This window comes from Amblyomma maculatum, chromosome 2 (assembly GCF_055883805.1).
Source record: "Amblyomma maculatum isolate TAMU_Amacu chromosome 2, ASM5588380v1, whole genome shotgun sequence".
In the NCBI taxonomy this organism is placed as follows: domain Eukaryota; kingdom Metazoa; phylum Arthropoda; class Arachnida; order Ixodida; family Ixodidae; genus Amblyomma; species Amblyomma maculatum.
The window spans coordinates 227,016,928-227,043,451 of NC_139345.1; the positions used below are offsets into that span (position 1 = coordinate 227,016,928).

At 47.2% G+C, this 26,524-nt stretch overlaps 1 protein-coding gene across 7 annotated transcripts in view; it reads right to left on the reverse strand.

The window, feature by feature from the left end:
- The window catches only part of LOC146201438 (proteasome adapter and scaffold protein ECM29), a 371,995-nt gene that overhangs the window by 331,790 nt on the left and 13,681 nt on the right, over nucleotides 1–26,524 (reverse strand). For all 7 annotated transcript variants that reach the window (XR_014705354.1, XR_014705355.1, XM_084595850.1 and 4 more), the window contains exons 4-6: nucleotides 24,305–24,646; nucleotides 7,142–7,183; nucleotides 847–919 (exon numbers count right to left, since the gene is read on the reverse strand). Coding sequence is in view for 5 of the 7 variants with exons in the window: in XM_084595850.1 (XP_084451976.1) it covers nucleotides 847–919; nucleotides 7,142–7,183; nucleotides 24,305–24,646 (457 nt within the window). In the remaining 2 variants the exon portion in view is untranslated. The remainder of the gene's footprint in view (nucleotides 1–846; nucleotides 920–7,141; nucleotides 7,184–24,304; nucleotides 24,647–26,524) is intronic.

Sequence of the window (26,524 nt, forward strand, 5' to 3'; positions counted from 1 at the left end):
TTCATAAATTTTTCATGTATCTTCATCTCTTCATGAATTTGCATTAATTGTTAGCTCATCCTTGCCATTTTTCACCTGCCATGCCATGTCTTTTTACCTCGTTTTTAGCCTTGTTAGTGTCTTTGCACGTATTGTGGGATGGCCTTTGCTTTTTCTTTCTGCCTTTTTCGTGGGAAAAAAACTACCGAGATATCTGTCGTGCAGGTGAAATTAGGAGACGCCTGCTTCTGGGAAAGAGAGCAATGGTTAGCCTTGACCGCCTAGTAAAGAGCAGACACATTAGTCTGCCAACCAAGATCCGTATAACTCGTGCTATGGTCTTTCCAGTTGTGATGTATGGATGCGAGAGTTGGACTGTGAAAAAGGCTGACCGCCAAAGAATTGACGCGTTTGAATTGTGGTGCTGGCGAAGACTCTTGAGAGTTCCTTGGACTGCCAGAAGATCAAATCAGTCGATATTGTCGACCATAAACCCTGACTGCTCATTGGAAAGTCAAATTCTAAAGTTAAAGCTCAGCTACTTTGGTCATCTGATGAGAAGAGAGGAGTCGCTGGAGAAAGATTTGATGTTGAGAAAGGTTGAGGGTCGCCGGAGAAGGGGTAGGCAGCGAACGCGATGGTTAGATGGCATCCTCGAGGCACTGCAGATGAAGTTATGTGATGTTAGAAAGATAGTGAGAGACCGGAAAGCGTGGCGTGACATGGTCCATAGGGTCACGAAGAGTCGGACACGACTGAACTGAACTGAGGTGTGTGCTTGCGCGTTGATGACCTTCTTGTGACAAAACCAGCTCTGCGATTCCATGACAAGTACCAACACACCCAGAAGCAAAATGCATCACTCACGGGGGTTACACAGCTGCCAAGGTAGAGACTGTACAGGCCCTTCACCAGGACTTCATCGTTCCAATCGATGGCCCTGCAAGCACAGAAAGCCATGCCAACTAATATTAGAGAACAATCCAGCTTGGGCAATCAGGCTGCGGTTTGGTAATGAGGGACATCAACAGCCCTGAGCTAGCATTGCAGGCAGCATTCGCCCAAGCACTGCCTATCCTGCTACTTTTCAAAAGAGCCAAGATAATCGACAGTGTCAAAGGCAAGCAGGCGTGTGCAATTAACAAAATGACGTGGCCTTCAAAATTATGCTTCTACAAAAGGGAACCTTGCTTCCTTGATAAGGTGACCAAATTAATAAACTAGTCTCCAATTCAGAGTTGGCCTTGTGTTGTTTTAGTCCTCACCTGATCAGTGGCAACAGTGGCACCAATCAGACCAAGGCAATAATGGTAGAACTTACTTCTGAACGAAAACTCAGAATATGGGCTCTGTGTTTCATGCAGCTTTATGTCACACCAGCAGCCTCCTATCCAGTGTTAAAAGCCTGTGAAGAAATACATGCTTACTGCCATTTTCATCCAAAAGGTGAGGTCAGAAAAGCCTCCAGTACTGAACAACAACAAAAAAGCTGTGTCAAGTGTGGTAAGACAACTAAGCAGAGCAAAAAAATTATTAGCCGTGGTTTAGCTTGTGGTTAAGCCTGGAGTTATGCAAGAGCTACATGGCTACGCTTAGGTTCGGCTTGAAAGTAAACACATGGCTACTCGGTTGACGACATGGCTGGATGTCACAGAGCTTCGCAGAAGTAGCAAGTCCAGGCTGCTTCCCCATAGTGTCGTGGTTGAACCGTTCTTCTATGCTTTGGAGAAACACCAGATCTCTCTTCGGGTCTTTGTTGCAATCACCTACGACGAGGACCAACTCCCGTTCAGCGCAGTTTGGAAAACCATTAGCCACGACGTTCAGGGCGGTTTAGATATGTACAAACCAAAGTTTAACCCATGCAGTTTTGCCGTGTTCAGTGTGCATGGTTGGAATTAGACGCATGGTCTGTACATTCTCCTTTGACATGGACGCATACCCTGGCCTCAGCGTTGTCTGACACCGCTTCTTTTTGGTTTCATTCCACTGTTGAAACCTGTCTTTTTGAAAGCCGCTGCGTCTGGGTATTGCTCTTCCTCCCCTCCACTCTCAGTCTCTAGCCAGCTATTTATACAGCTTCTCTCCTCCTCCCTTTAGTCTCGTTCTCTTTCGCCCCTCTCGGCAATCACGCGCTGGTGCATGCACACAATTGCTTCGCTTGACATGACTCCTAGCCGCTCAAAGGTCATGGCGCAGCCACGCTGATGGCTCGAAAACCTGGCATAGTGTACAAAAAATAAGCAGGAGGTGCATATGTTAAGCTAGCCTCCCAGCAGTGCTGCCTTGTTACATAACGGCTGAAATTTCACTTTAGAGAACGCTTGGTAGGATTAAAGTGCAACAAATGATTTCCATTTCACGAGCACCCAGCCCAGTCTGAGTCCACTGTCAACCACCACGTGTGGGTCCTCTCCAGCAACACAGAAGGAATTTTGAAACGGGTCTCTGGAGAGCGCAGTGCGATAGCACAACAATCTTGTATGGCCATGCTGAACAGTGCCACATTACAGCCAGTTTCAGCGCCACCCTGATGATCCCAGGCAGGCATGCGCCCTCACACGTGTCCAACGCCAACCTGACTGCACCGAAGCTGAGCGGCAGGTCACCACCCCCCCTGGGCAATGAAGGGAAGGTGCAGAGTGTCATTCTCCCACAACGGTGCACCTTAATGTCCACAGCTCAACACTATGGGCCCTGTTGGGCTCCCAGTTTTGCACGCCTGTTTAGCCTTCCTCACCTGTCCATGGTGATAGGTACACGATAATTTTTAACACTATGCCATCTGTGCATATGAAATACTTGCGTAGCTGCACTTACCACAAGGCATATTTATCGTATGTTTCAGCTGCTTGCTGTGCCTTGCCTCATTGGCAATATGCCAGCCAGAACCATTGATAAGCGCCAGTCAAGTGCACCAAGAAGGTACTCTGTAGTATACATTTGTGTCTTCTTACTGTGACCCCCATTCATATGATCAGTTTTTCTAGGGAGCAAACTTTTTCATTGTACTACAGCCCCGTCGCTTCCTTCGTCTTTTTTGGTAACTCTGGTTTGCTTTCGTGACTATGAGGCTCTTTGCTTTTGTTTTTACATCTTATCTTAGTTAGTAAGCTCCCCCACAAGCTGTACCATGCCCTGCTGTACTTGATGCTATCATGTTTGTTTTCTTGCATTTTGTTTCGTGAGATGGGTATTGATTCCGTGTTTTTCAATAAGAAGTTTAGTAGTGAAAAAGCGCTCGTGTTGTGTCCTTCTACTCTTGGTCCTCATTTTTTCGCGCTACAGTCCACTCCCGATAATTCGAAGTCGCTTAATTGGAATTTTCGGTTAATTAGAAGTGATGTGATGGTCCCGGCTGTTTTGTATTCAATCCAATAGAAATATTACTCAATAATTCGAAGTTGAAAACCTTAGAGTAACGTTTAATTAGAAGTTATTTTTCAATCGAGAATCATGACGACTGCCATTTCAGATACCTTCGTGGCTATCCGGCAGCGTAGCTCGTCGCTATCTAGAAACTGCTCAACGGCAAGATACACCGATGCCATCGTAAGCGCCCGCAGCGCCTCTCACCTCGAAGTGGTGAGAGTAGGCTTGAACAAGGCCGGTCTCGAGGGAGAGCGCGCGCTCTCCCTCAAACCGGCCGTGGCTTGAATCGCTATGCGATGGCAGCGACAATGTGGTGGCGTGGCCAGCGGAGCCAATGTTTTTAGATTGATCGTGGCGGCGTAAGTCACCCCACTGGAGGCGTCAGTTGGCTTGTTTGCTTGTGAACGCCGCCATCCTGCTTCGTTCCGCGAGTGGAATTTGGACTTTGCACGCAACAGTTGTGTGCCACCAATCATGGCAACGCGTGGAAACTACTGCATGCTTGACTTAGCGACGAAAGTAGAGATTTTGAGAGAAGTGGAAAAAGGAGGCAAGTATGGCATTAAGCCTCTCTAATTACATCAAAAATAAGCGCTCAATACTAGCTGCTTTTGAGGAGGATGCGCACGGGCGCCCATCCAGAAGGATTAGAGAAGCGGTTGTTGCGACTTCTTCGGATGGATCGTCATGATCTGGTGGAGAGGGAAGCTTCCAGAGTACTTGGCCGAGTACGAACCGAAAGATATCTTCAACCCCCATGAAACGGCACTTTTTTATCGGCTTCTCCCCGAGAAGACATTGACTTTTAAAGATGATGACTGTGCCGGGGGCAAGCGAAGCAAGGAAAGGGTGTATGTTCTGCTCGCGACCAACATGACTGGCACAGAACGATGTCGTCCGCTTGTGGCGGGTAAAGCGGCCAAGCCTAGATGCTTTAAAGGCATAAAGACACTTCCCATTGACTATGCGGCGAACAGGAAGGGTGATGTCTGAAATTTTCAAAGATTGGCTGTTGAAGCTGGATTGAAAATTTGCGTCGTTCAACCGGAAAGTGCTTTTTCTCGTGGACCAATGTAGTGCGCACATGAATGTGCCGGCGTTAACTGCTATCCGCCTTGCATTCTTGCCTGCAAATACCACGTCTGTCCTACAGCTGATGGACCAGGGGATAAGTAAAAATGTGAAGGTCCTCTACAGGAAGCACCTGCTTGAGTGGATGATTTTGTGCATGGACAACTCTTCGCAGTACGAGGTGAGTCTACTCGGTGCCATCCACATGCTAGCACAAGTGTGGGATCGTGTCAAAATGGAGACAATTGTCAACTGCTTCAGGGTTAGCGACTTTGTGACACTAGCTCTAGAGGATGCTTCTCCTACTTCGGAGCAAGCACAAACAGGCGAGCTCGACGTCACTGACTTTGGCGCTGCTCTGGGTGACGTTTGTTTTGAAAAGTTTGTCGCCGTGAACAATGAAATCGAAACGTGTGGCGCGCTTACGGATGGCGAAATTCTTCAGATTGTCCGGCTCAGCGAACCTCTTGCTGAGAGCGATGTGGACGACGACATCGAAAACGAGCCGCAACCGAGGGCAGCTGATGCAGCTGCCGGCCTCGATATTGTGGAGTGGTTTTTTGTTACAGAAAGTAATGCAGCTGAAGCATTTAGACACATTTACAGCCTGAAAAACATGCTTTCTGCTGCACGTTTCAGTAAACAAAAGCAAAGAAAGATGAGAGACTATTTCTCGTGAGCTGGCGCGATTTCACTGCCAATAAAGTTATTTTTTGTTGCTTACTGCTTAACTGAAAGTTTGTTAATATGGAAGGTTTTTGGCATCCCCGCGAACTTCGTATTAACGGGAGTCGACTGTACCTACAAAATGAACCGGATTCAACTCGCCCAACTTTCAACCTTACTACAGTCGAACTTGGATATATTGAACCCGGATAATTCGAATTTTGGTTATATCGAACTCAGGGAATATCCCCTTGAAAATCTCATGTAAAAGTATAGGAAAGCTGCGTCATATATTGAACTCAATTTCACTGGTCGTTCGATATATCGAACTCCGCACCGCGCATTGGTCGGTGCGCCTTCCCCAAAGACGATCGCATCCCCTCGGCCGTTCGACGCGTGACGTTTTCAAGCCACGCGCCAAAGGAATGAGAGGGCACAGTTCGGCGACTCAAGTTGGATATATCTGGGTTTGACTGTATGTATGCTTAGTTATTAGGGCATCTAGCTATCCGGACAAAGAGAAAACGGAAAGAGCCTGTTCGAGCCCGTATATTTTGTCACGCTAGATATATTATGCATTTTGAGTGCCCTTTCCCCAACGGCAGGCGCATCTGCAGTGATTGCTGCCCCACGCCAGCACGTGGCGTTTGCAAGCCATGTGCGTGAAGGAACGAGATAGAACCAATGAAGCCGTGGTGTTCAGGAGAGGAGAAAAACGCAATAGAGCAAAGCGCCCACTCTTCTGCCGAGCTTCATCTCTCCCCTTCCTCTCTCTTTCCCGGCCTTCATTCGCAGCAGCACGCACTAAGCTCAGCCCAGACGCTTCCTCCAGTGTTACGTGTGTGTTGTGCGCGTCTCTTGTCATCGTGCTGAACAAGCGTAAGCTACGGCGGCTGCAGACACAAAGAAATGGCAGCTCCTTTCTTTTTTTTTCGGGAGTCATTCACTTTGGTTGTCATGCTGAACGTGCGGCATAACGTAAGCTATGGCAGCTGCGGACGTTAAGAAGTGGCAGGGTTTTTTTTATTTGCATGAGTCGTCCATTCATACATCTATGAATCAACGAAAGTATGCGGTCAGCTGCGATCGTGACATCGAATTTTAGCATTGCTCGCTTCAAACAGTATTTGCAGCTATCAAGCTTTCCAATGATTTTGTGGCAGTGAACTACGCCCTCCCCATGCGTGGCGTGATAAATCGAACTAGGCTTAAGCAATCAAGCCATCACAGGCACTCTGCCTAGTTCGCTCCCTGCCACCGCAGGATCTATCAAAGTATAGTCAAAGGATAAACATGCCGTGACGGTATCGCTGCGTAGCATCTTGGCACACTGTCAATAAATAAATATGCGACGGTCGGAATGAAGGGATGTGCCAACGAATGCTTTTATTTTTTTTTTCAAAATCTCTGGGACAAAAGTGGGGGGTGGGTTCATTATTCGAGTGGGTTGATTACGCGACAAATACAGTATCACTTTTCACAATCGCAAGTGGCGTATCAGGCCGATTTCTGTATATCGAACTATTTCACGATCCCCTTCGAGTTGGATATATCTGGATTTGATGTATGTATGCTTAGTTATTACGGCATCTCGCTATCCGGACAAAGAGAGAACGGAAAGAGCCTATTCGAGCCCGTATATTCTGTCAAGCTAGATATATTATGCATTTTAAGTGCAAGACATCAGCAGTGAAGATAGAAAAATAGTGAGCCCTTTTCTTTATTCGTTTTGTGCTTCGCAGTCGATGCGCCTTACTATTTTTAGTATCATGACTGGCGGTCAAGAGAACTCTCTCTGAAGACCGTGCCATGTAGAAAGAAAGCCACGCTCAGAAGCATGTCACCTAGTTGTGACTCCCAATACATTTTGCATTTGTCTTGATTTTGGCTACCGAATCACACCTGTTTGATTACCCGTCAATGGCCTATTTTTCTATCCCTGCCTAGTAGCATTACACGAGCAAATGAGTAAGGCCACTCTGTCACTGCAGCGGCTGGTGCCACCTACTGGACACAGTTGTTGCTGGACGTAAGCACAAAGGAAAATACGCACGCTGACAAAGCCTTCATGCTCATCTCGGCAGCACTGGCAACACTGCAGGAGGAGAACAAAAGGACAATTATGAGAACATTTCTGAAACTCGGTTAGAAACACACAGCCTCACAAAGAATGCCCACTCAAATACTTTCCTCAATGGAGACTGCGCTCTTGGTTTCCCCAAACACATGTCTGCCTAAACCCCAACTTTTTTTTTTTTTTTTTCATTTTACTTTCACTAATCATACTGCAAATGAATATAGCAGGCTGTTTCACCACACAGCCAGCCATCAGTGAATCAATCAGGGAAGTTTTAAGGAGCTGTACATCTACACACTGCATTTCTGATGTACATTATGCAAAAAGGGAGGGAAGTCAAGCCACATGAGGTTTCCAGCACCTCTTGAAAGCCATGGCTGAAAACCCTACGCACGTACCTCATGCCTGAAACACAACTAACCAATGTGTAGAACGCCCTTTGGCAGCAAGGAAGCAAGAACATGTAATGAAAGCACTATGCAACTATCTTGCTCACTGTTTAGCACCAAGCGATGGAAGATTGGAAAACTGTTTCTTCGGCGATACACTAGAGACAAAAACACCACTGTGGTGAATATTAAGAGATTAGAATTGTAAATTTCACATAAGCCACCTGAGAAACCTCTAGTTTCCTTACAGCCAATTTTATGACCAGGTTTCTACAGAATAAAGCAAAAAGTAGAAAAAGGGATAACACGGCTTTGAAAAAGCAACTGTTAACAAAGTAAGGACCTGTTTGAGTGGCAAAGCTGAAACAAATAGTTGTATTAAATTTTGGAAATAAGCGCCACTAAGACTAAGATAATTTCTGACCATTTTGTCTGTACACCAATTCTGTACAGTATATTTTAGCTAATGCTTGGGTTAACATGTAACAGTTTCGTCCATGTGAGTTTAACATGCGCGAATAAGCAGACAATTGAAGGGGAAATGAGGGGCTCGTTATTATAGAATTTGAAGGAGCCAACAGTCTACGAGTCCAAGGCAAACGTAGGGGATATTTTTTTATGTTTTGTTGTTATAAATGATATATGTTTATGTTTTGTTATAAATGATAGGATAAGAGAATATGCCTCTACGATTTTGAATAAGTCCGGGACTAATCTTGCTTTACACTGCAAAGACTGCACTTTATGTGAAAAAGGAATGTCTCCAACAGAACTTAATAAAGTAGCAGTTTTGAGGAAGAACAAGGACAGATTAACGAGAGAGATTTTGGAAGCCTGGGAGATAACTGCGTTACCATGCCTTCCGTTCTCCTATCGAAGAAAGACTTGTTAGATCATTGGGAGGAGCGTCAAAGAAGAAGTGCTTAGAAGTGGAGAAGGGAGAGGATGTTGGTGTTCAATTAATCAGTTGTCAGTGCAGCATTGTCCTCATTTATGTGTGTGTTGTGTGCCTGTATGTCGTCGCCTACTCTGCTGCATGGTGCATCATGTCGTCTGACCAACTAGCTCGACTTTCTAGGGCAGTACTGTTGTTGGTATTGACAAGAATTAGTCTTATGATGAGTTTTAAGGATAAAGAATATTAAAGGGGGACTGCTCTAAAGAACAGGGGAAGCCTTAAAGCGATGAAGAAATTGGGCATAGGCAAAAGTCAGATGTATGCGCCAAGGGACAGGGCGGGCAATGTCATCCCGAATATGGACAAGATAGTAGTACTGGAAGTAGTAGGCGAATATGTCTACTTAGGACAGGTAGTAACCGCAGATCCGGACCACGAAAAGGAAATAACAAGAAGAATAAGATTGGGATGGAGCGCATTTGTCAAGCACTCGCAGATTATGACTAGCAGCTTACCAGTATCGCTCAAGAGGAAAGTATACAACAGTTGCATCTTACCTGTACTCACCTATGGGGCTGAAACATAGAGGCGAACCAAGAGAGTTCTACTTCAGTTGAGGACAACCCAGAGGGCTATGGAACGAAAAATGGTAGGGGTAACATTAAGAGATAGAAAATGTGCAGAGTGGGTCAGAGAAATAACTCAAGTCACTGACACTCTAATGGAAATCAAGAAGAAGAAATGGGCATGGGCAGGACATGTAGCGCGAAGAAAGGATAACCGATGGTCAATTAGGGCAAAAAGCTGGATTCCAAGGGAAGGAAAGCATAGCAGGAGGCGGCAGAAAATTAGGTGGGCGGATGAGGTTAAGAAGTTTGCAGGGGTCAAGTGGATGCAGCTCGCACAGGACCGGGTTAATTGGAGGAATATGGGAGAGACCTTCGCCCTGCAGTGGGTATAGTCAGGCTGAGGATGAGGATGATGATGATGGCTCTAAAAGCTATTTTTGTTTTAATTTTTGACCAAACATAATAAAACTTGGTATTATGATTCAATTTCTTGCATTGATTTCAAATATGTAACTATTTTTCCAATTGGTCAATTAGTTTGAAAGATAAATGAAATCATTTGTTCATAATTTGCAGGAACAATGAAAACATAAATGCATTACAAAATATTTACATGGACACTTTGCTAGGTACTGGAAAGCATATGGAATACAATGTTAAGAGCAGTTTTTTTACATAACAAATATTAGCCATTTTACAGCTGTTCAAAGTCCACTGTTCCAAATGTGGGTGCCCTACTGTCTGATCTACAGCAAAACTGAAAAACTTTTGAAATGTAAATTGCAAAATCTGTTCCTAACATTGTGTGCTTAGCACTTTTAGCTACATGCCACAACAAAAATTATGTTTCTACCTCCATTAAAGGCAGAGATATCACTTCCCCAAATGAGCAAGAAGTCAAGAATGGGTGTAATGAAAAAAACTAGAATTTTTTTCTTTTTTATTAATGGGAGGATTTGCACCAGATTTACACCATTTGTGCATTTTCTCGTGCTCATTCCAAAACTGCGAACTGTTTTTACCTAATGTAAGTAGCTTTACATATTGTTACGGGGGTAGTTCAGCTTGAGGGTTCAGAGAGCGGAGACGGGAGACAAGGCTTTCACAGAACAGGCCTTTCCTGCAGGCACCAGCAGGCACTGCTCGAACTCGTTGTCTTCGCCCAAAACTACTCGGATTCTTCCTTTTCCTTCTTATGCGCATATCAGCGCATGCATCGCCTAACATAACACTACCCCGATGACTGAAAAGCACCATCCCAGTGCGTACTAGCATCCAAACCAGAGTCCGTGTAGTACGGCTTGAGGCGTGCAACATAGACCGTCTCGGTGCGTGGTGTAGAGGTATGGCGTGCGGGATACAAGGACGCAATTTCGTATCTCACTGGTGTCACTTGTCGTAAAATACAGTAGGGTTATAGTGCCTAGAATATACTGGCTAGTGTGCCGTGCGGAGGGCTCTCTCAATGGGAGGAGGTGTCCGCGCCGGCGATGCCTTCCAACTTTGGCCGCCAGGGGCGCTGCTCATCGTAAAGGTGCCGTCGACGCCGTCGGCCGCCGGCGCGCCCTTGATTTGCCGCAGCTGCGCTGGCCGAGCCACCAGTGGGTTCGAGCGCTTTGGACGCGTCTACGCTGTTCTTTTGTTTTAGTCGTTCTGTTTCTTGCATTCATATGAGATAATTAAATTTTCAACGACTAATGATGCTAAAAATAAAGCATCAGGGCAGGGAAAAGACATGTTTCGTGTCGCTCTGTCGGAGTGGCCCGCTCGAATCAGGACTAGGTTTCTATGTTCGGTGTGCCATCGGACCCTGCGCAGCTTGCGTAGTGGAAGCGGCTGATTAAAAGACAGGACCGCAAGTTGACTTCAACGTGTGTTGTCTGCGAAAAATATGTTGAGGAGAGCTACATCGAGAGAATGTTCAAAGTGACAGTAAACGGCATCGTCAACGAGCTTGCTAGAGATAGACCACGAATTAAGCCCGAAACCGTGCCAACGCTATTCGACCATTATCCGAACCATCTACTGCCTAAGAAGACATCGAAAAGAAAGTTGAGGAACCTCTGTGACCAACCGGCCGCTAAACGACAAAAACGCAGTGCCGTAATGCCAGTGGTGCAGACGACAGCCATGCACGCACCGTCAAGGATGTTTGACAATGCTTCCAAGGAGCTGGCAGCAGAAGAGCCGAGCGAGAACTCATGCCCGCAGCAGCAGACGTGCAGCTTTGAGCCTCGGGATCCGTTTGACTCAATTTACATACCTGCAACTTGGACCAAATTAACCGAAGCACCATGGATCTGTAGCCTACGCGCGTTATCGAGCCTAAAAAAAGAAAAAAAACTTTGTCACTTTGTACATAGAAAAAGTGATAACTTTTGGAAGCCTGAACGCAGTTCTGTGGACACTACAGTGTATATTCTCGGAAAAGAAAAAAACAAGCGCGTACAATACAACAATATCTAAAGCTGAAGATAGAGCTATATAGGTAGAGTGCACTGGAGGGTCTTTGTTCCGAATGTGGCCTGCAACCAGCTGATTCAGGAAGCACATATCATTCATGGGAATATATTTTGCAGAAAAAGTGTCGCTTGACCGTCAACTCTGAAGGGGTTAGCTGCGCTGAATGCAAATACCAGCGGAGGCTTACACAAGATGCGCAGAAAGAAGGAAAAAGCATGCAACTAGCCAAATAAATGCTGCAACATTTCTCACGCTCTGAGAAGAGCTAAGAGAAAACTGGCATGGAGCGCAGAACAAGTGGCTCTATTGAAAGCGCAAAATGAGGAGCTAATAAGTGAGTCTGTGGTTAAAGTTTGTTGCGTGACCTAGACAATTGTGACCGTACAACAACCGCTCGGCTGCTGAAACCGCGAAGCCGAAACTGGTGAAGAAAGTAAAATTAATTATAAATTACTTAGCGGTGGTAAGCGAGAAACCACGTGGAGAATTATACAGGAATATCTAGCGCATCATTAGCAAGTGAAAAAAAAAAAAAATACCACCAAAAATTGGTATCAGACTACTTTAAAATTATTGCGGTGTCATATGTGCGGCCTTTCTCCAAAACCTTTAGCGGTGCATTTCTATATTTTTACTTGTTTATCGTTGCTGCGCCTTTTTGCTCAAATTTTACTATATTGTAGACTTTGTAAAAAAAAGAATCAGTGATACAATCACCACTTTTGTTTCTTGCCTTTCCTTCTGTTACAAAAGAAAGCACACCGCATAATAATCATTTATGTATGAAGCAACAATTAAGTGACTTCCTAATAAAACAAATGAATAAAGAGTAAGAACAAAAACTGAAGTCAGATTCAGACTGCTTGTGTTTATTGTCGCATGCGATCTTTGAAAACATGCGCGCGTGCAATATATGTTACGAAAAAGCAAGATCGCCCTTCTTTTCTGTAGCATATATGTGACGCTATGAAACGTCACTAACCTATCACCTATATCACCTTAGCAATAAGCATGACTGAATTGCAGAAACGTCGACGTAACCTATCCGAAAGCATGAGGCCCGTATTGACGTTCGTAGCACTTGACTGCGGCATCGCGATATACCATATGGACCATAAGAAAAGACCGAAGAGTAAATAAAATTCAAAGTTGGATTAATGAACAGTGTCATATATTAACAAGAGTGGAAGCGTGGGCGAGTTGGTGATGGTTCGATTGGTGCATAGCGCTAAAAAGACAAGGACACAGCGAGACACACAGGACGGGCGCTAACTTACAACTTTGTCAAGCAATATAAGCACTTCTTTGTCAAGAAAGTGCTTATATTGCCTGGTCTTGCAATAAAAATTCAGTTGTAAGTTAGCGCCCGTCCTGTGTGTCTCGCTGTGTCCTTGTCTTTTTAGCGCTATGCACCAATCGAGTCATATATTAAGGGTATTTTCTGATACCTGTGTCACACGGACAATAACAGTCGTCGTCGATCCGTTCCGGGTTAGATCGCGATTGAGAATATAGTTCCCATAATTCGGGACAACCACCTGGGCTGACTGAGCGCTCACTCAGAAGGAAGATGCATACGATACCTTACATCCGCAATCACGATGCGTGGATCGCAATCGAGTGGCTCTAGATCAAATAAAATCGTCATCGGAATATTTCATAGCAATATATTGAATCCGGCCCGGACTCGATCGATTAATCAAAGATTAACAAACTATTGCAACCAACGTGTCAACTTTAGGTGGTTTTCTCAAATTTCTTCTCTCGCTGGATATCAGGAAGTCAATATGTGTTCTGCTTAAGACCTTATCCGGTTCAGCTGAATAAATAAAACAGATATATAGCAGACATGGACCAGACAGTATTTGTTAAACGCTTCCTCGAGCGCTATTTGAGCGTATGATTTTCTCCGCACAGTACTAAGACGGTATGAATGTCTTCCACCAAGACTGTTTTTAGACACAAAGTGCGCTTAAACCGTCAAGAGACAGGTTTCGCAGTGAAAAGCGCAGCGCGCTATCCGGACCTATATGCCGCCTATGCTGCCGAGGCCGCGAACGCGGAGCGATAGCACCTTAGCTATTGGTAGCGCCGCCCCGCGGTGGCGGCGGGAAGGCATCACCGCGGCGGACACGCCAGCGCGCGCCCTCGGCACACTAGCCAGTATATTCTAGGCACTATAGTAGGGTCCTGTATGAAGGGGCAAACGTTTTTCCGAGAGGCCGACGCAGCGAGCTGGGGTCCAATGCAGCATGAGACCCGCAAGTATACTGGATGTTGTGATGACAGAAATCATAGCAACGTTTCTGGGAGTGCTGGGAGGCTGCGAGTCGGTTGCGAGCGAAAACGCGGGCAGCATCGGCTCGTGCTATGGCGTCACAAGCATATGAGCTGGCAGGGGCAACAGAAGGAAGCAGGCTGTCAAAAGGAAGCAGAGGTTCACGGCCATATAGAAGATAGAAGGGGGAGTAGCCGATAGTGTCGTGACGCGACGAATTGTATGCAAACGTCACAAACGGCAGTGTTATATCCCAGTCGCGGTGGTCATCAGAAACGTACATTGACAGCATGTCAGTTAGGGTCCGGTTAAGGCGCTCGGTAAGCCCGTTCATCTGTGGATAGTAGGCAGTCGTGAAAGAATGACGAACGTTGCACAACCGTAGGATCTCGTCGACTATACGCACAAGAAAGCAACGGCCACGGTCGGTGAGCAGTTGGCGGGGAGCTTTATGGACAAGTATAACGTCGTTGAGGAGGAAAGCAGCGACATCAGTTGCACAACTGGTTGGTATTGGTCGTGTGACCGCGTAGCGTGTGGTGTAATCAGTGGCCACCGCAATCCATTTGTTCCCCGATGCGGACAGTGGAAAAGGCCCTAAAAGATCCAGACCCACTCGAGAAAATGGGTCTATGGGGATGTCAATCGGCTGCAGAAGTCCAGCTGATAAAACTGATGGCTTTTTCCGGCGTTGACAGCGGTCACAGGCAGCCACGTAGCAGCGGACTGCGCGATATAGGCCTGGCCAAAAGAACCGACGGCGCACACTGTCGTATCAGCGAGAAACGCCTAGATGACCCGCTGTAGGAACGTCGTGAAGCTGTTGAAGGACGGCTGTGCATAGGTGCTGAGGAACTACTAGTAGAAGGTCGGGGCCATCAGGTCGCATATTGCGCCGGTATAAGGTGCCATCGTAGAGCACAAACAAACGAAGGGAAGGGTCATGGCGATCGGCGCTGAGGCAATTGATAATTTCGCGAAGATGAGGGTCCTGGCGCTACTCACGCCGAATGTTGGAAAAATCAGAAATAGAGAACACGTAAGCGTCGTTGTCACATTCAGGTTGGCTTGACGGGTCGACTGGATGACAAGACAGGCAATGCACATCTCGATGCAACTGGCCACATTTGTAGACCACCGAACATTGTACTCCTGAAGGCGCAAGGCCCAACGTCCTAGGTGGCCAGTAGGGTCTTTGAGTGTAGAAAGCCAACACAATGCGTGGTGGTCAATGACTACTGTGAATGGCCGGCCATACAAGTAAGGGCGGAACTTCGTAATGGCCCAAACTAGGGCTAAGCACTCACACTCAGTTATGGAATAATTCCGTTCGGCCGCAGAGAGGAGTCGGCTGGCATAGGCGATGACGCGAGAGGAACCGAGCTGACGTTGTGCGAGAACGGCACCAATCCCATGACCACTTGCGCCGCTGCGTACTTCTGTGGGCGCTGACAGATTGAAGTGAGCCAACACTGGTGGGCCGGTGAGGTGGCCAATAAGAGCGGAGAAGGCGACCGATTGTTCGTGGCCCCAGGAAAAGGAGACCTCTTTTTTCAGAAGCTGTGTAAGTGGACGGGCGATCTCTGCTAAGTTTGGTACAAATCGCCGGAAATACGACCAAAGTCCGAGGAAGCTATGTACGTCGCTGCGGGATTCGGTGTAGGAAAACCATTACAGCGCAGCTTGTCGGGGTCCGGCTGGATGCCATGGTGTTGACCAAATGTCCTAGGACCTTGAGTTCCCAGCAACCAAAGCTACACTTCTTGGAGTTCAACTGAAGGCCAGCTCTTCGGAAGATGCCAAGAATAGCCAAAACACGATGAAGGTGGCCCTCAAAGGTTGATGAAAATATGATGACGTCATCGAGGTAGCACAGACATGTGGTCCAGTTGAACCCGCGTAGTAAGGAGTCCATCATGTGCTCGAAGGTCGCAGGAGCATTACATAAGCCGAAAGGCATCACCTTAAATTGGTAGAGGCCATCCGGGGTGACAAAAGCCGTCTTTTCACGATCTCTTTCGTCAACAGAGATCTGCTAATATCCAGAACGGAGATTGATGGAGAAGTATTTGGCACCATGCAGGCAGTCGAGGGCGTCATCGATCCTTGGAAGAGGGTACACGTCTCTCTTTGTTATCTTGTTAAGGTGTCGATGATCTACGCACAACCTCCAGCTGTTGTCTTTCTTTTTGACGAGTACCACCGGAGACGCCCAGGGGCTGCTCGACGGCTCAATTATGTTGCCGGCCAACAGTTTCTCCACTTCTTCCTGAATGATCCGGCGTTCGGAAAGAGCAACTCTGTAAGGCCGTTGGTGAATAGGGCAGGCATCTCCAGTATCGATGCGATGTGTGACGACGGACGTTTGGCCCAGGGATCCATGACCGAAATCAAAATTGTCCCTGTATGACCGCAAAAGGCCGGCAAGGGCACTGGCATATTCGGGGCACAGATCAGAGGTAACCATGGCTGAGATGCGGTCCTCCGGACTATGTGACGGGACAGGTTGGGCAGATACCTCGGCGTGACGGTCGGATAGCACTGCAGATATAGTAAAGCTAGACAAAGGTGACAGCTCGGCAAGAAAAATGCCCTCCGAGAGAACTTGCAAAGACATGCTGAAGTTGAGAACAAGAATGTAGGTGAAGGTATTCGCGACGTGTACAATGTTATGAGGTAGGACGATGTTGCGCTGTAGAGCGACGTCGGTGATGGGGTTGACAACGTAGTCGCCGTCAGGCAGGGAAGGAGAGGGTGACATGGGCACGTACACTGCCGCCCCGGGAGGTAGGCAAGTAAATGTACTGGAGCAGAGACGAGGCTTAGAATGGTCAGCACTAGGGTCGTGAACACAATGGGGCAGGGCTAGGCGTACAAGTCCGGAGGAACAGTCAATGAGGGCGGAATGGGCTGTTAAGAAGTCTAGGCCTAAAATGACGTCTTGAGGACAAGTAGTAAGGATGACGAAGAGCACAGGGACGTGGTGGCCGGCGATGCTAACGCGTGCAGTGCACATTCCGATGATGGTAGCAGTGTTGCCATCAGCAACACGAACTGCAGAGGTGTTAGCGGGCGTAAGAACGTTTTTGAGGCACTGGCGGAACAAAGAACTAAGGACTGAAATATGGGCTCCAGTGTCAATAAGAGCGGGCACAGGGACTCTATCTACGAGGACATTGATCAGGTTGCGGCGTGGTGCGATGGTCGAAACCCAGTTGGCTGTCCGGGTTGGTAACGCAGCGTCACGTCCGGGCGCTGCGTCGCCTAGTTTCCCGAGTAAGGGCCTTGGTACGTCGGGGACAAGCTGCGGCGAGAAGTAGGTGATCGGGAACGGTGGGCTTGAGGCGATGGCGAACGGCTGGGATGACGGGCTTGCTCAATGTTCTCGGTACGAAGCTGTGCTGGGGTGACAGAAACACGTCGTGGTGCATAATAGCCATGGCGGACAGGGCTGTAATAAGGGCAAGAGGGGGGAGCCAGGCGGCTGCGGCGATAGCGGGACGTATGGCCAGCCCGACAGCAGACAAAGCAGACAGGCCTATAGTCAGAAGTGCGCCACTCCGCAGGATTGCTGGTAGGGTAGCGCGGTGTGTAGGGCGGTCTTGTGGCAGCAGCAGCAACCACTGGTATTGGCTGTGGTGCAGGGGGTGGCGTGGTAGGATTGGAGACGAGGCCCACATTCGCGAATTCTTGGCGGACGACAGCCTGTATCATAACTATTGTTGACTCTGGAGGAGGTGATGTAAGTGTAACAGGCCTCAATTTCTCTGCGGACGATAGTAGTGAGGTTGTTACGACTTGAAGGCTGCTGCAAAGTGGGCAGAACGTCACATGAGGATGTAGTCGCCGTGTTGGGAAGGCGCTTAAACCGATGGACGATGCGGCACTGCTTCGCCTGTTCGAAACGGCGACAGACTTGTAGGACTGAGTCCACTGTAGAGCAGTCTTTGCAGAGAAATACCGTATACAGTAAAAGCTCGTTAATTCGAACCTCGATAATTCGAATTTTCGGATAATTCGAACTACACTACTAGGTCCGGCCAAGCTCCATAGAGATATGTGTATAAAAAAGCCCGTTAATTCGAACGCGAGTCGGTTCCGCTACGGATAATTCGAACTACGCGCCGCCGCGTCTGGGCGGCTTGGCGCACATCACGCGAAAAAAAAAAAAAGTAAAGAAACACCTCCGCGATCGGTAGGCATAATTAGAGGCTGCGCACGTCCAAAACGGGGACAGAATAAGGAACCAGGTAAAACCATGGAAGAGTGGGTAAAACTTGAATGGCGCCATGACTGGCGTGGCGGCCGGCGGCAAGGTCAGTGCATGGCCGCGCGGCGGCGGCTGCCTGCTCTCTCTTCTGCGCAACCTCCGTAGCTCGCAACTAAATACTCGTTAATTCCAACCCTGTTAATTTGGAAATAGGGATGAGTACTGTCGGCGCGGTCTCAGCCAATGCCCATAAAAGGCTATGATCTCGGCTGGGCACTATGAGTTAAACTTTTTTTTTTTCTTTTTGCGATAGCCAACCATCCTTCCACCCATCAGTCGTCAACGGAAGCAGGCGAGTCGGCCGCGATCATGACGCCGGCTTTTAGCACCGTTCGTTCCGATGATTGGAGTGGGACGGCGCCGCCCCCCCCAGTCGCTCATAGCATGATAAAGCGAACGTACTGAAAAGGAGGCTTGCACAACCGGACAAGCGCTGGCCCTTTGCCAAGCTCGCTTTCTGCGCCTGCCCAAGCTAAAGTCAAAAGATAAACATGCCGTTATCGCCGCGCAGCATCTTGGCGCACTGCCAAGAATTGTGTTGTGGACCGCGAAGGCGCAACGGAGGGATGCGCTAACGACTGACGCCTTTATTTTTTAATTTTTATTTTTTTCAGATTCGTAGGCACAAATCGGGGCTGGGTGGGTTCATTATGGGAGCGAGTTCGTTAGGCGACTAAATACGGTACATTTACCGTTGTACAAACGGTTTTGGTCACTTTTTTCGAGGCCATTCGATAATTCGAACATCGGATAATTCGAACTTTTTTCCCGGTCCCGTGAAGTTCGAATTAACGAGCTTTTACTGTACACGTGTGTAATGGCCGCACTTTTTTTTCCGAGATTGGGGTGAAAATCAGGGGGTGCGGCAATTACATGAGAAAAAAGACAGCGAAAAAAATTATTCGCGGTGGTACCTGCCTTTATTATTGTCAAAAAACTCATCCTCCTCCGCTAAACTCGTCGGGATTTCAGGCTCGTCCCGTGTCCAAAACATCACTCCTCGTCGTCGTCGTCCTCCTCCTCCAAACTCATTGGGACTTCAGGCTCGTCCTTGTCCCAGATGAGGTCATCCTCCGTATCGTCCAGCCTGTTTGATATCCCTGTCACTTTGAAACTTTTTTCCACAGTCTCGAAGTACCGTGGCCCACACTTCGAGTATCCAGTGGCAAACTTCTGGAAACATGCTCTGCTTCCCTCGGAAAGCGCGCCTCTGAACATTTGTTTTCCTGAGGGCATCTTCTTGGGAGCACCATCGCCGTACACATTTTTCGTCAACGCCGAACTTTCGTCCAGCCGCTCTTTTTCCTTCTTCTTTGGCGTAGTGAATCACTTTCAGCTTAAAGTGAGCGGTATAACTAACATATTTTCCCATCGAGGAAAAAGAAAATCTTCAGCTCACGAGCGCAGAACAAATCAGGGCAGCGATGCGTTCCGATTGCGAGATCGCACGTGATATGCTTCGGGCGATTGAGGAAATGGCTGTAAAACGGAGGAGCGAACAGACTTGGATTGAAATTGGATTTGCTGGCCTCACCCTTTGTAACGGGCGGGCATTGCTGCGGCTAGGAGCGCCCCCTTTGTAACGGAGGTGGTGCCCGCTGCCCCCATGCTCGACTTTCTTTTTCCTCAAATGATTTGTTCTCTTAATTCTTATTGGCAATTCTACTTCTAACCTTACGCTTCATTTTGGCTTTCACTTGATTTTTGGGCCCCACCTGGAGGCAGTAACCACAAAACGTTCCGTATTTCTTGCACCGCACAGTAGACGGCACTGCTCAACTTCCTGAAACTCATGGTGCAGCTTTTACTCGGGAAATGTTTTAAAAGTTTTTTTTCCCAAATTTCTTTCTAAAGTTCGGGGTGAGGCCAATACATGCGTGCGGCCATTACACGCGTGTATACGGTATGTTGAATGCATCATCAACGATACCCTTAAGTATATGGCCCACTTTATCATCTTCGGTCATAGAGGTGCTCACCTTTCGACACAGGGCGAGGACGTCCTGTATGTAGGCGAGGTACTATTCGGTTGATGATTGAGCATGAGTACCCAGGTCTCTTTTGGCTGCTAGAGCTCGCCCAATCGGCTTTCCGAACAAGTCCTGAAGTTTTTGTTTGCAGATGTCCCAAGTAGGCATCTCTTGTTCGTGGTTGGTAAACCAGGTCTTCGCCGTTCCCGCTAGGTAGAAGATGATGTTGGCAAGCATTATGCTAGCATCCCACTGGTTGTTCTTGCTGCACCTTTCGTATTCATCGAGCCAATCTTCAACATGCGTCTTGTCTATGCCGTTAAAAATAGCCGGATGGCGGATTTTGGTTAAGACTATGGGGGCAGGTGGAGTTTGCGTAGCTGGTGATGCATCCTGGGATGCCATGCTTACTGTGGCAGTCGGTGGGGTGAGCTCGGGGAGATGGCGTACGTCCACTGCATAAAACCAGGTTTCTGGCGCGGAAATACGAGGAGCTATGGCAAGGGGATCGAAAGCGCCTCCACCAAGATGTTACGGGGGTAGTTCAGCATGAGCGTTCAGAGAGCGGAGACGGGAGACAAGGCTTTCACAGAACACGCCTTTCCTGCAGGCACCAGCCGACACTGCTCGAACGTCGTCGTCTTTGCCCAAAACTACTCAGATTCTTCTTTTTCCTTCTTATGCGCATATCAGCGCATGCATCGCCTAAAGTAATCAGGAAAACTGCTCTTTCGTTTGGAGGAAGCATGGTTAGTAAACATTCGATCTTGAGGAGAACATTTCCATCCTTAAATGGTCTACAATCATCAACGGACTGCAATCTAGGATGATTTGGAAGAAGAAGCCGAGATATTGCTGCTGCAAAATGGTGACTGTGTCCAAAATTCAATTTTGAGAAATCGGCGAAAATATGTTTTTGGCACATTTTTGAATTACCAAGGCTAACATAGCAAGTCAATAAAATGAGTTATGACTGGTTCTTGGTGTGAAATCACCGTTTCCCGCCAAGATAATAGCCCCTGCAACTCGGAAGAAAATTTATTTTGACAAGGTTTGCGATTCCGCGTAACGCCATTTCGCGATCACTGCACCACTAACTTTTCCGAGAGCTGGATCTGTCGCGCCCATGAAAACTGCTTAGGCATCAATTTTTCATCTGCATCGTCATGATTACGATGCTCGTAAACAGCAGGAATCGCTCCGAGTAAATTGTTCGCTCTCCTATCTGTCGTGCCGAGCACGTATGCCCTTATCGGCCCATTGCAGAGCGTCGGCGCTTCGTCACTGATTGTAGATAACATGATGCAGTGTTGCCGCATCACTGGCAGCGCCTCTTATCTCAACCTTTATTCGCTTTTTAGGCCAGTATGATGTTCGAGCCTAGAGTTTCCGTGTTTTACGCCGTGGTCGTGTCAATGGAGCGTTGCTAAACGAGCTAGGCCTAACTGCGCGACTTTTTCAAAATGGCGCCAGGCCGCAAGCAGTCGATGCTGGCAGCCAACCAAAAGTGGTCACTTGGGTCACATGCCTTCGGAGCCCAACCGCAGCGCTTGTTCCTTTGTTTTCCGTTTCGGGTGTTCACTCATGGATGCCAATCGTGACATGGGAATAGCCTGAATCACGATCTTTCGAACGAGACTAAAATAACACCGGTGGAGCGTATATTTCTCGATCTGCGGCCGATCAAAACTCGGTGCAATTTGTCCTCAATTTAACCCTTTCGCTGTCACGAACGTACCAGTACGTTTTCGAGCTTTCCCCTCACAGTAACACCGACGTACCGGTACATTCTCTATCGTGCAATCAAAATTCCGCGCCTGAGCGCGAAGCTGGCGCACTTGTACAGGCTGCGCCATCTGTCAAATCTTTCTACAAGTCCGTATTTTCACCCCACGTTGTGTTGATACGTGTGCTGCACAGTATGGAGCAACCGCGCCCACCCCCGCCACCTTCTTTGCTGGGGGGCGCGGTCACTCCACAAGCACTCTCTATCGCGCTAAGCAATCATGCGACGCACGTTTCGCGGCACGTGCGTGCGGTTACGAGTTCAAGGGTTGTTCTGCCATCCTGCGCATGTTTGCAGGTCTTTATTTTTATTCTGTCGGCGAGTCTGTCACGACGCATCACGTTCAGGGGCTCGCACCATTGCCTCTCCAATAGGTCGACACATGATTCGATCGCTGCTTTCGCTCTCTTGCCGAGCCCTTGCTTGCGGCTAGCAGCAAAGGAGGTTGTTTTAGCCTCTTTACATTCCCCTCTATCATCTTGATTTCACAACGTGCCATTTCTCTCCGTTGTGCGGGCAACCGAAAGTGCGCCCTCAGTGCGCGCGGTTACTTTTGGATGGCTGACCGCGCAGGACCTTGGACTGTGGACTGGAGCGATGGTTCTTTTGATTATAAATACGAGCCGAGCTCGGATATTTGGACTCTCAAGTATCGAGCAGTTTTAGTCTTATATTATCCTCATTTATCTAATTTATAATCAGGCTGATAATGATGATATTAACACTACAGCGAAATATGCATATTCCGTTGATTATTTCATTTGTATAGCATTCATAACCAAAAATAAATCGCTATGCTCCTTCCCCGATATGCTCCTTCCCTGAAACCAAGCCGACACTGGGGGTGCGTCACAGCCAGAAACGCCCAACAGAAAAAGGGTGGGGCCAAGCGTTCAGATTCACAACTTTGGAACACTGTAACATGCGGAATAGGTGGTATTTTGAAACCAAAATTTGCATATAGCTGCGGAAACATCTCAGGACCGCGAAAATGAAGAAATCGAAAATCTGATTTTTAGGCAGATTTTCAGCCGCAAAGAGCAGTGTCCCCCCTTAAATGTAAAGCGGAAGACAAAACATCTCGCCGATAGTGGGAGACGAACTCACGACCTCCGAATATCGCGTCCAGTCTCTTCCAACTAAGCTACATCGACGGCTGTCCAACCTTCCACTTTCTTGGGTATTTATGTTGACTGTAACCGAAAACTGTTAGCGCTCACCAGCGCCACCCTCATATCCCTAGCAGCAGATGTGGAACATCGTGTTATACCGCAAGCGATACGTAGCATGTGATCAATAGGGAGGGCGGGAGCTGTGTGAGAACCCTCTTACGCTTCCTTTTTCGACCTCAAGACAGCCAGAACCGAGAACCTCGCAAGCTAATAAGCAGACAATTGAAGGGGAAATGCCATCGGCGCTATGTTTTTCCTTCCGCTTTGCATTTAATATTCGTTATCCTTAAAACTAATCATAAGACTAATTCTTGTCAATACCAACAACAAAATAAAAAAAAATATCCCCAATGTTTGCCTTGGACTCGTAGACTGTTGCATGTGCTGATGTCACACAATACATGAGCACCGTTTGCAATTCACCTTCATCAAACTATGGCTGTCAAAGCTGGCATTTAAGCCTGGGTCTTACAGCAAAGTGTTTCTCTTGAGGGCCCATGAGAAGTTTTTGAAAAAGGAACTTTATTGTGAAAGGAATATGACAGATTAGACAATACAGTTTACAAGCATAGTAGACTCCCACTAAGGTGTTCTGGCGTAAGATGAATTCTGAGAACCTTAGCCTGGTTTCCTTTGGACTGACTATAATATAAAAGTCTACTCGGTTAAAGATGAACTTCTGTGCACGTCCTTCAGTTAAAACTTTTGCATTGATGTGACCCACAGCGACTGAAGGTAACTTTGGACATGGAGTGTCTTCAGGCAAGTCAGAGAAAAAAGAAACGAACACATGTGCTCGCCAGAAGACTTCTGTGTACTCTGTTTCAGCTGAGTATAAATGGAGCCCCATTTCACTTTGCCGCAGTGAAGGTGCTTGAATGGAGCTTTCTAGCGGAAGCAGAGAAGCTGATGCAAAGTGGAATTAGGAAGGCAGCTAAAGCAACAGCAAGCAAATCTATTTTTCCTCCCTTTTTATTACTTTGTGTAGACGCTCTAAAGTAAAGATAATTAGTCAAGACGTTCACAATGGCACATTCCAGGAAGGCTGTGAAATGGCTCCATGCCCCTGAAAAACCATCTCCTCAAGCACACTCATTAAAGAACTTTGCAGAAAATGCGTTGGGAGAATGCAAAAGTATAAGCCCTGACGCAACATTTTTACTACCTACCACTAATTATCTTTCACTAACTAGGTTACCATTGAATTATCCGTAACTACCTCATTAACCATCCCTAATTACTACATCATTATCATTTCTATCAATTTTTTTTGCCATTAATCACTACTACCAATGACTCCATATGACATCCCTAGTGATGACATAGCCGGCCTTAATAACACACCTGTGGCGGTTGTCAGCTGCAGCGACCAGCAGGTGGACAATGATGGTGCGCTCTGGGTAGAGTCCCCCCTGGGCAAGCAGGTACACGACAGCCAGCTTGAGCTGCTCCAGTTCATCAGCACCCGGGTGGGGAGGCAAGCGGGAAAGAGCGGCCACACAGAGCCCTGGCGGGGGGCCAGTATGGGGTGCATATGGCAGCAGCAGCAAGTCCAGCAGGCGCTCCCGCAGCAGTGCCCAGGGCTCCCCCTGGCCTGCGGGGGGCGGCAGGGCGGGGCCCTTGCCTCCAGCCGCCCGGTGTGCAGCCACCACGTGCGGCACAGCTCCCAGAGCCAGCTGCAGGAGCCTGGAGACAACACAGAGCCCACCATGGTGTGACCGCCCAAAACAACTGGAGGTTATTCACCAATGGTTTGCCATCACTTATCGAGTGGTCCTTCTGTCTGGTGTCTTTGTGGTGCACTGATGGATGGATAAAAAGTAAATACAGCAAACCACTATTTTCAAAATCCCACACTTTTGCAGGTTTTCCCTTACTATTTCAGATCCTAACGGATTCTAAATGTAGCTGCTGATCATAATGAGCACAGACGAAAGCTATTTATTAATTCAATTCTCCAATTTAATATAGTGAAAGGCTGTTAACAGTGTTATTGGCGGGTAATGACGTTGCAAGTTTATGAAAATTAAAAGCCAGCCTCAGCAAAGCTCTTTGATAGTAACAGTTGTGAAATTTCTTATAGGCACCTTGTTAAAAACAAAATGGCAGTTTTGATTGGTAGAAATTCTGGTGTATATAGGGTGCCTCAAAGCGAGGCACCCTAGGTCACGGCCAGTCTCGAGGGAGAGCGCGTCGTGCCTATGTGTATAATAGTGGCGGCGCCAGCGGCCATTACAGGAAACGGCATCTAAGTTGCAAACTTTATGATTGTTGATAAATGTGCAATAAGCTGGACAATAAAATTAGTTGAACACTTGCAGTAGCGAAAATTCTTAAACAGCAATAGAGTTAATTAAGGGGAGACGCAAATCTTACAATGGTCCAAAATGGTCAAAAATCGGTTTCGTGAAAAACACATTTTCGGAACGCTTATCCTTTCGAGCACCTGCACTCAAATTATTAAAGCTGAATTTGGTCAGTAAATGCGATAAAATTGGCTTCCAAAACGTCACGGCAGCCACGAAATGCGTTAGCGTGGAATGCGATGCCGGTACTGAATTCGTGATTGTGGATATGAAAGTGTTAAGCAATTTTATCGAGCACACGAAGCGCGGCATCTGCGGCGTGACCCCGAAGACGTGAGCGGTCAACCGCTGGAGTGTCACAACGGACCTCAGCTGTAGCTCAGCTCGCCGACCGCTTTCGCGCTGGAATTTCTGCTTTTTGTCGCGTACTAATCTCACGCAGCACTTCCGCATTTTTTACTGAGTACCCAACTCATGTGCGCATTGGTTCTTTTGTGGCAGCTCAGCCGTGCGATGGCGTCAAAGTAATCTATCGCGCCTTGGCAAAATATCTGCATGAATAACATTAAAATGATTTCCCAGTTGCCTGAAATAAGGAAGCACGAACCCTATAAGCCCTTAGTGGCCAGCTACTATTCGATGAAACACTTGAAATTTCAGATGGTCTTGAAGAGCATTTATTCATCTTATTTGCACTGCATTTTTATTATCCAAGCATTCAAATACAGTCCACTGATATGTTTTAAAACAATACACAAAAAAAGTGGTATCTGGGACAACGTATGATCCAAACTACATGATTTTGAAACATGGATCAGTTGAATAGGTTACAAAGCCATTTACTGACACCTTCACTGCATAAAAATGCACAAGAGCATTTCTTGTCATCAAGTATGAACAACTCCTTTTTTAGTTCTAGCCGAATGCAGTCTGAATTTGCATCTGGAAGACATTTAGCAACACATCTGGTGCTTTGATGGCAAGGCCCTAACAATAATGCACTGCATCACGTTTCCTTTCAGAGAAGCCATCATGATGGCTCTCTGGCTTGTGCCGCGCTCTACTGGGCTCATATGTGGGTGTTGGTCGCTGAATGCTTCATATGATTTGTGAAAATTTTCAACGTAGTACCTGGGCAACCATGCTATCAGGAAAAACATTAAGACGGAGAAAAACAGTGCAACTATATGGAAGATTTTTAAAGCATGATTCTGAATGTATCAACAGGAAAATGATCAACCAGGAATGTATCAATTAG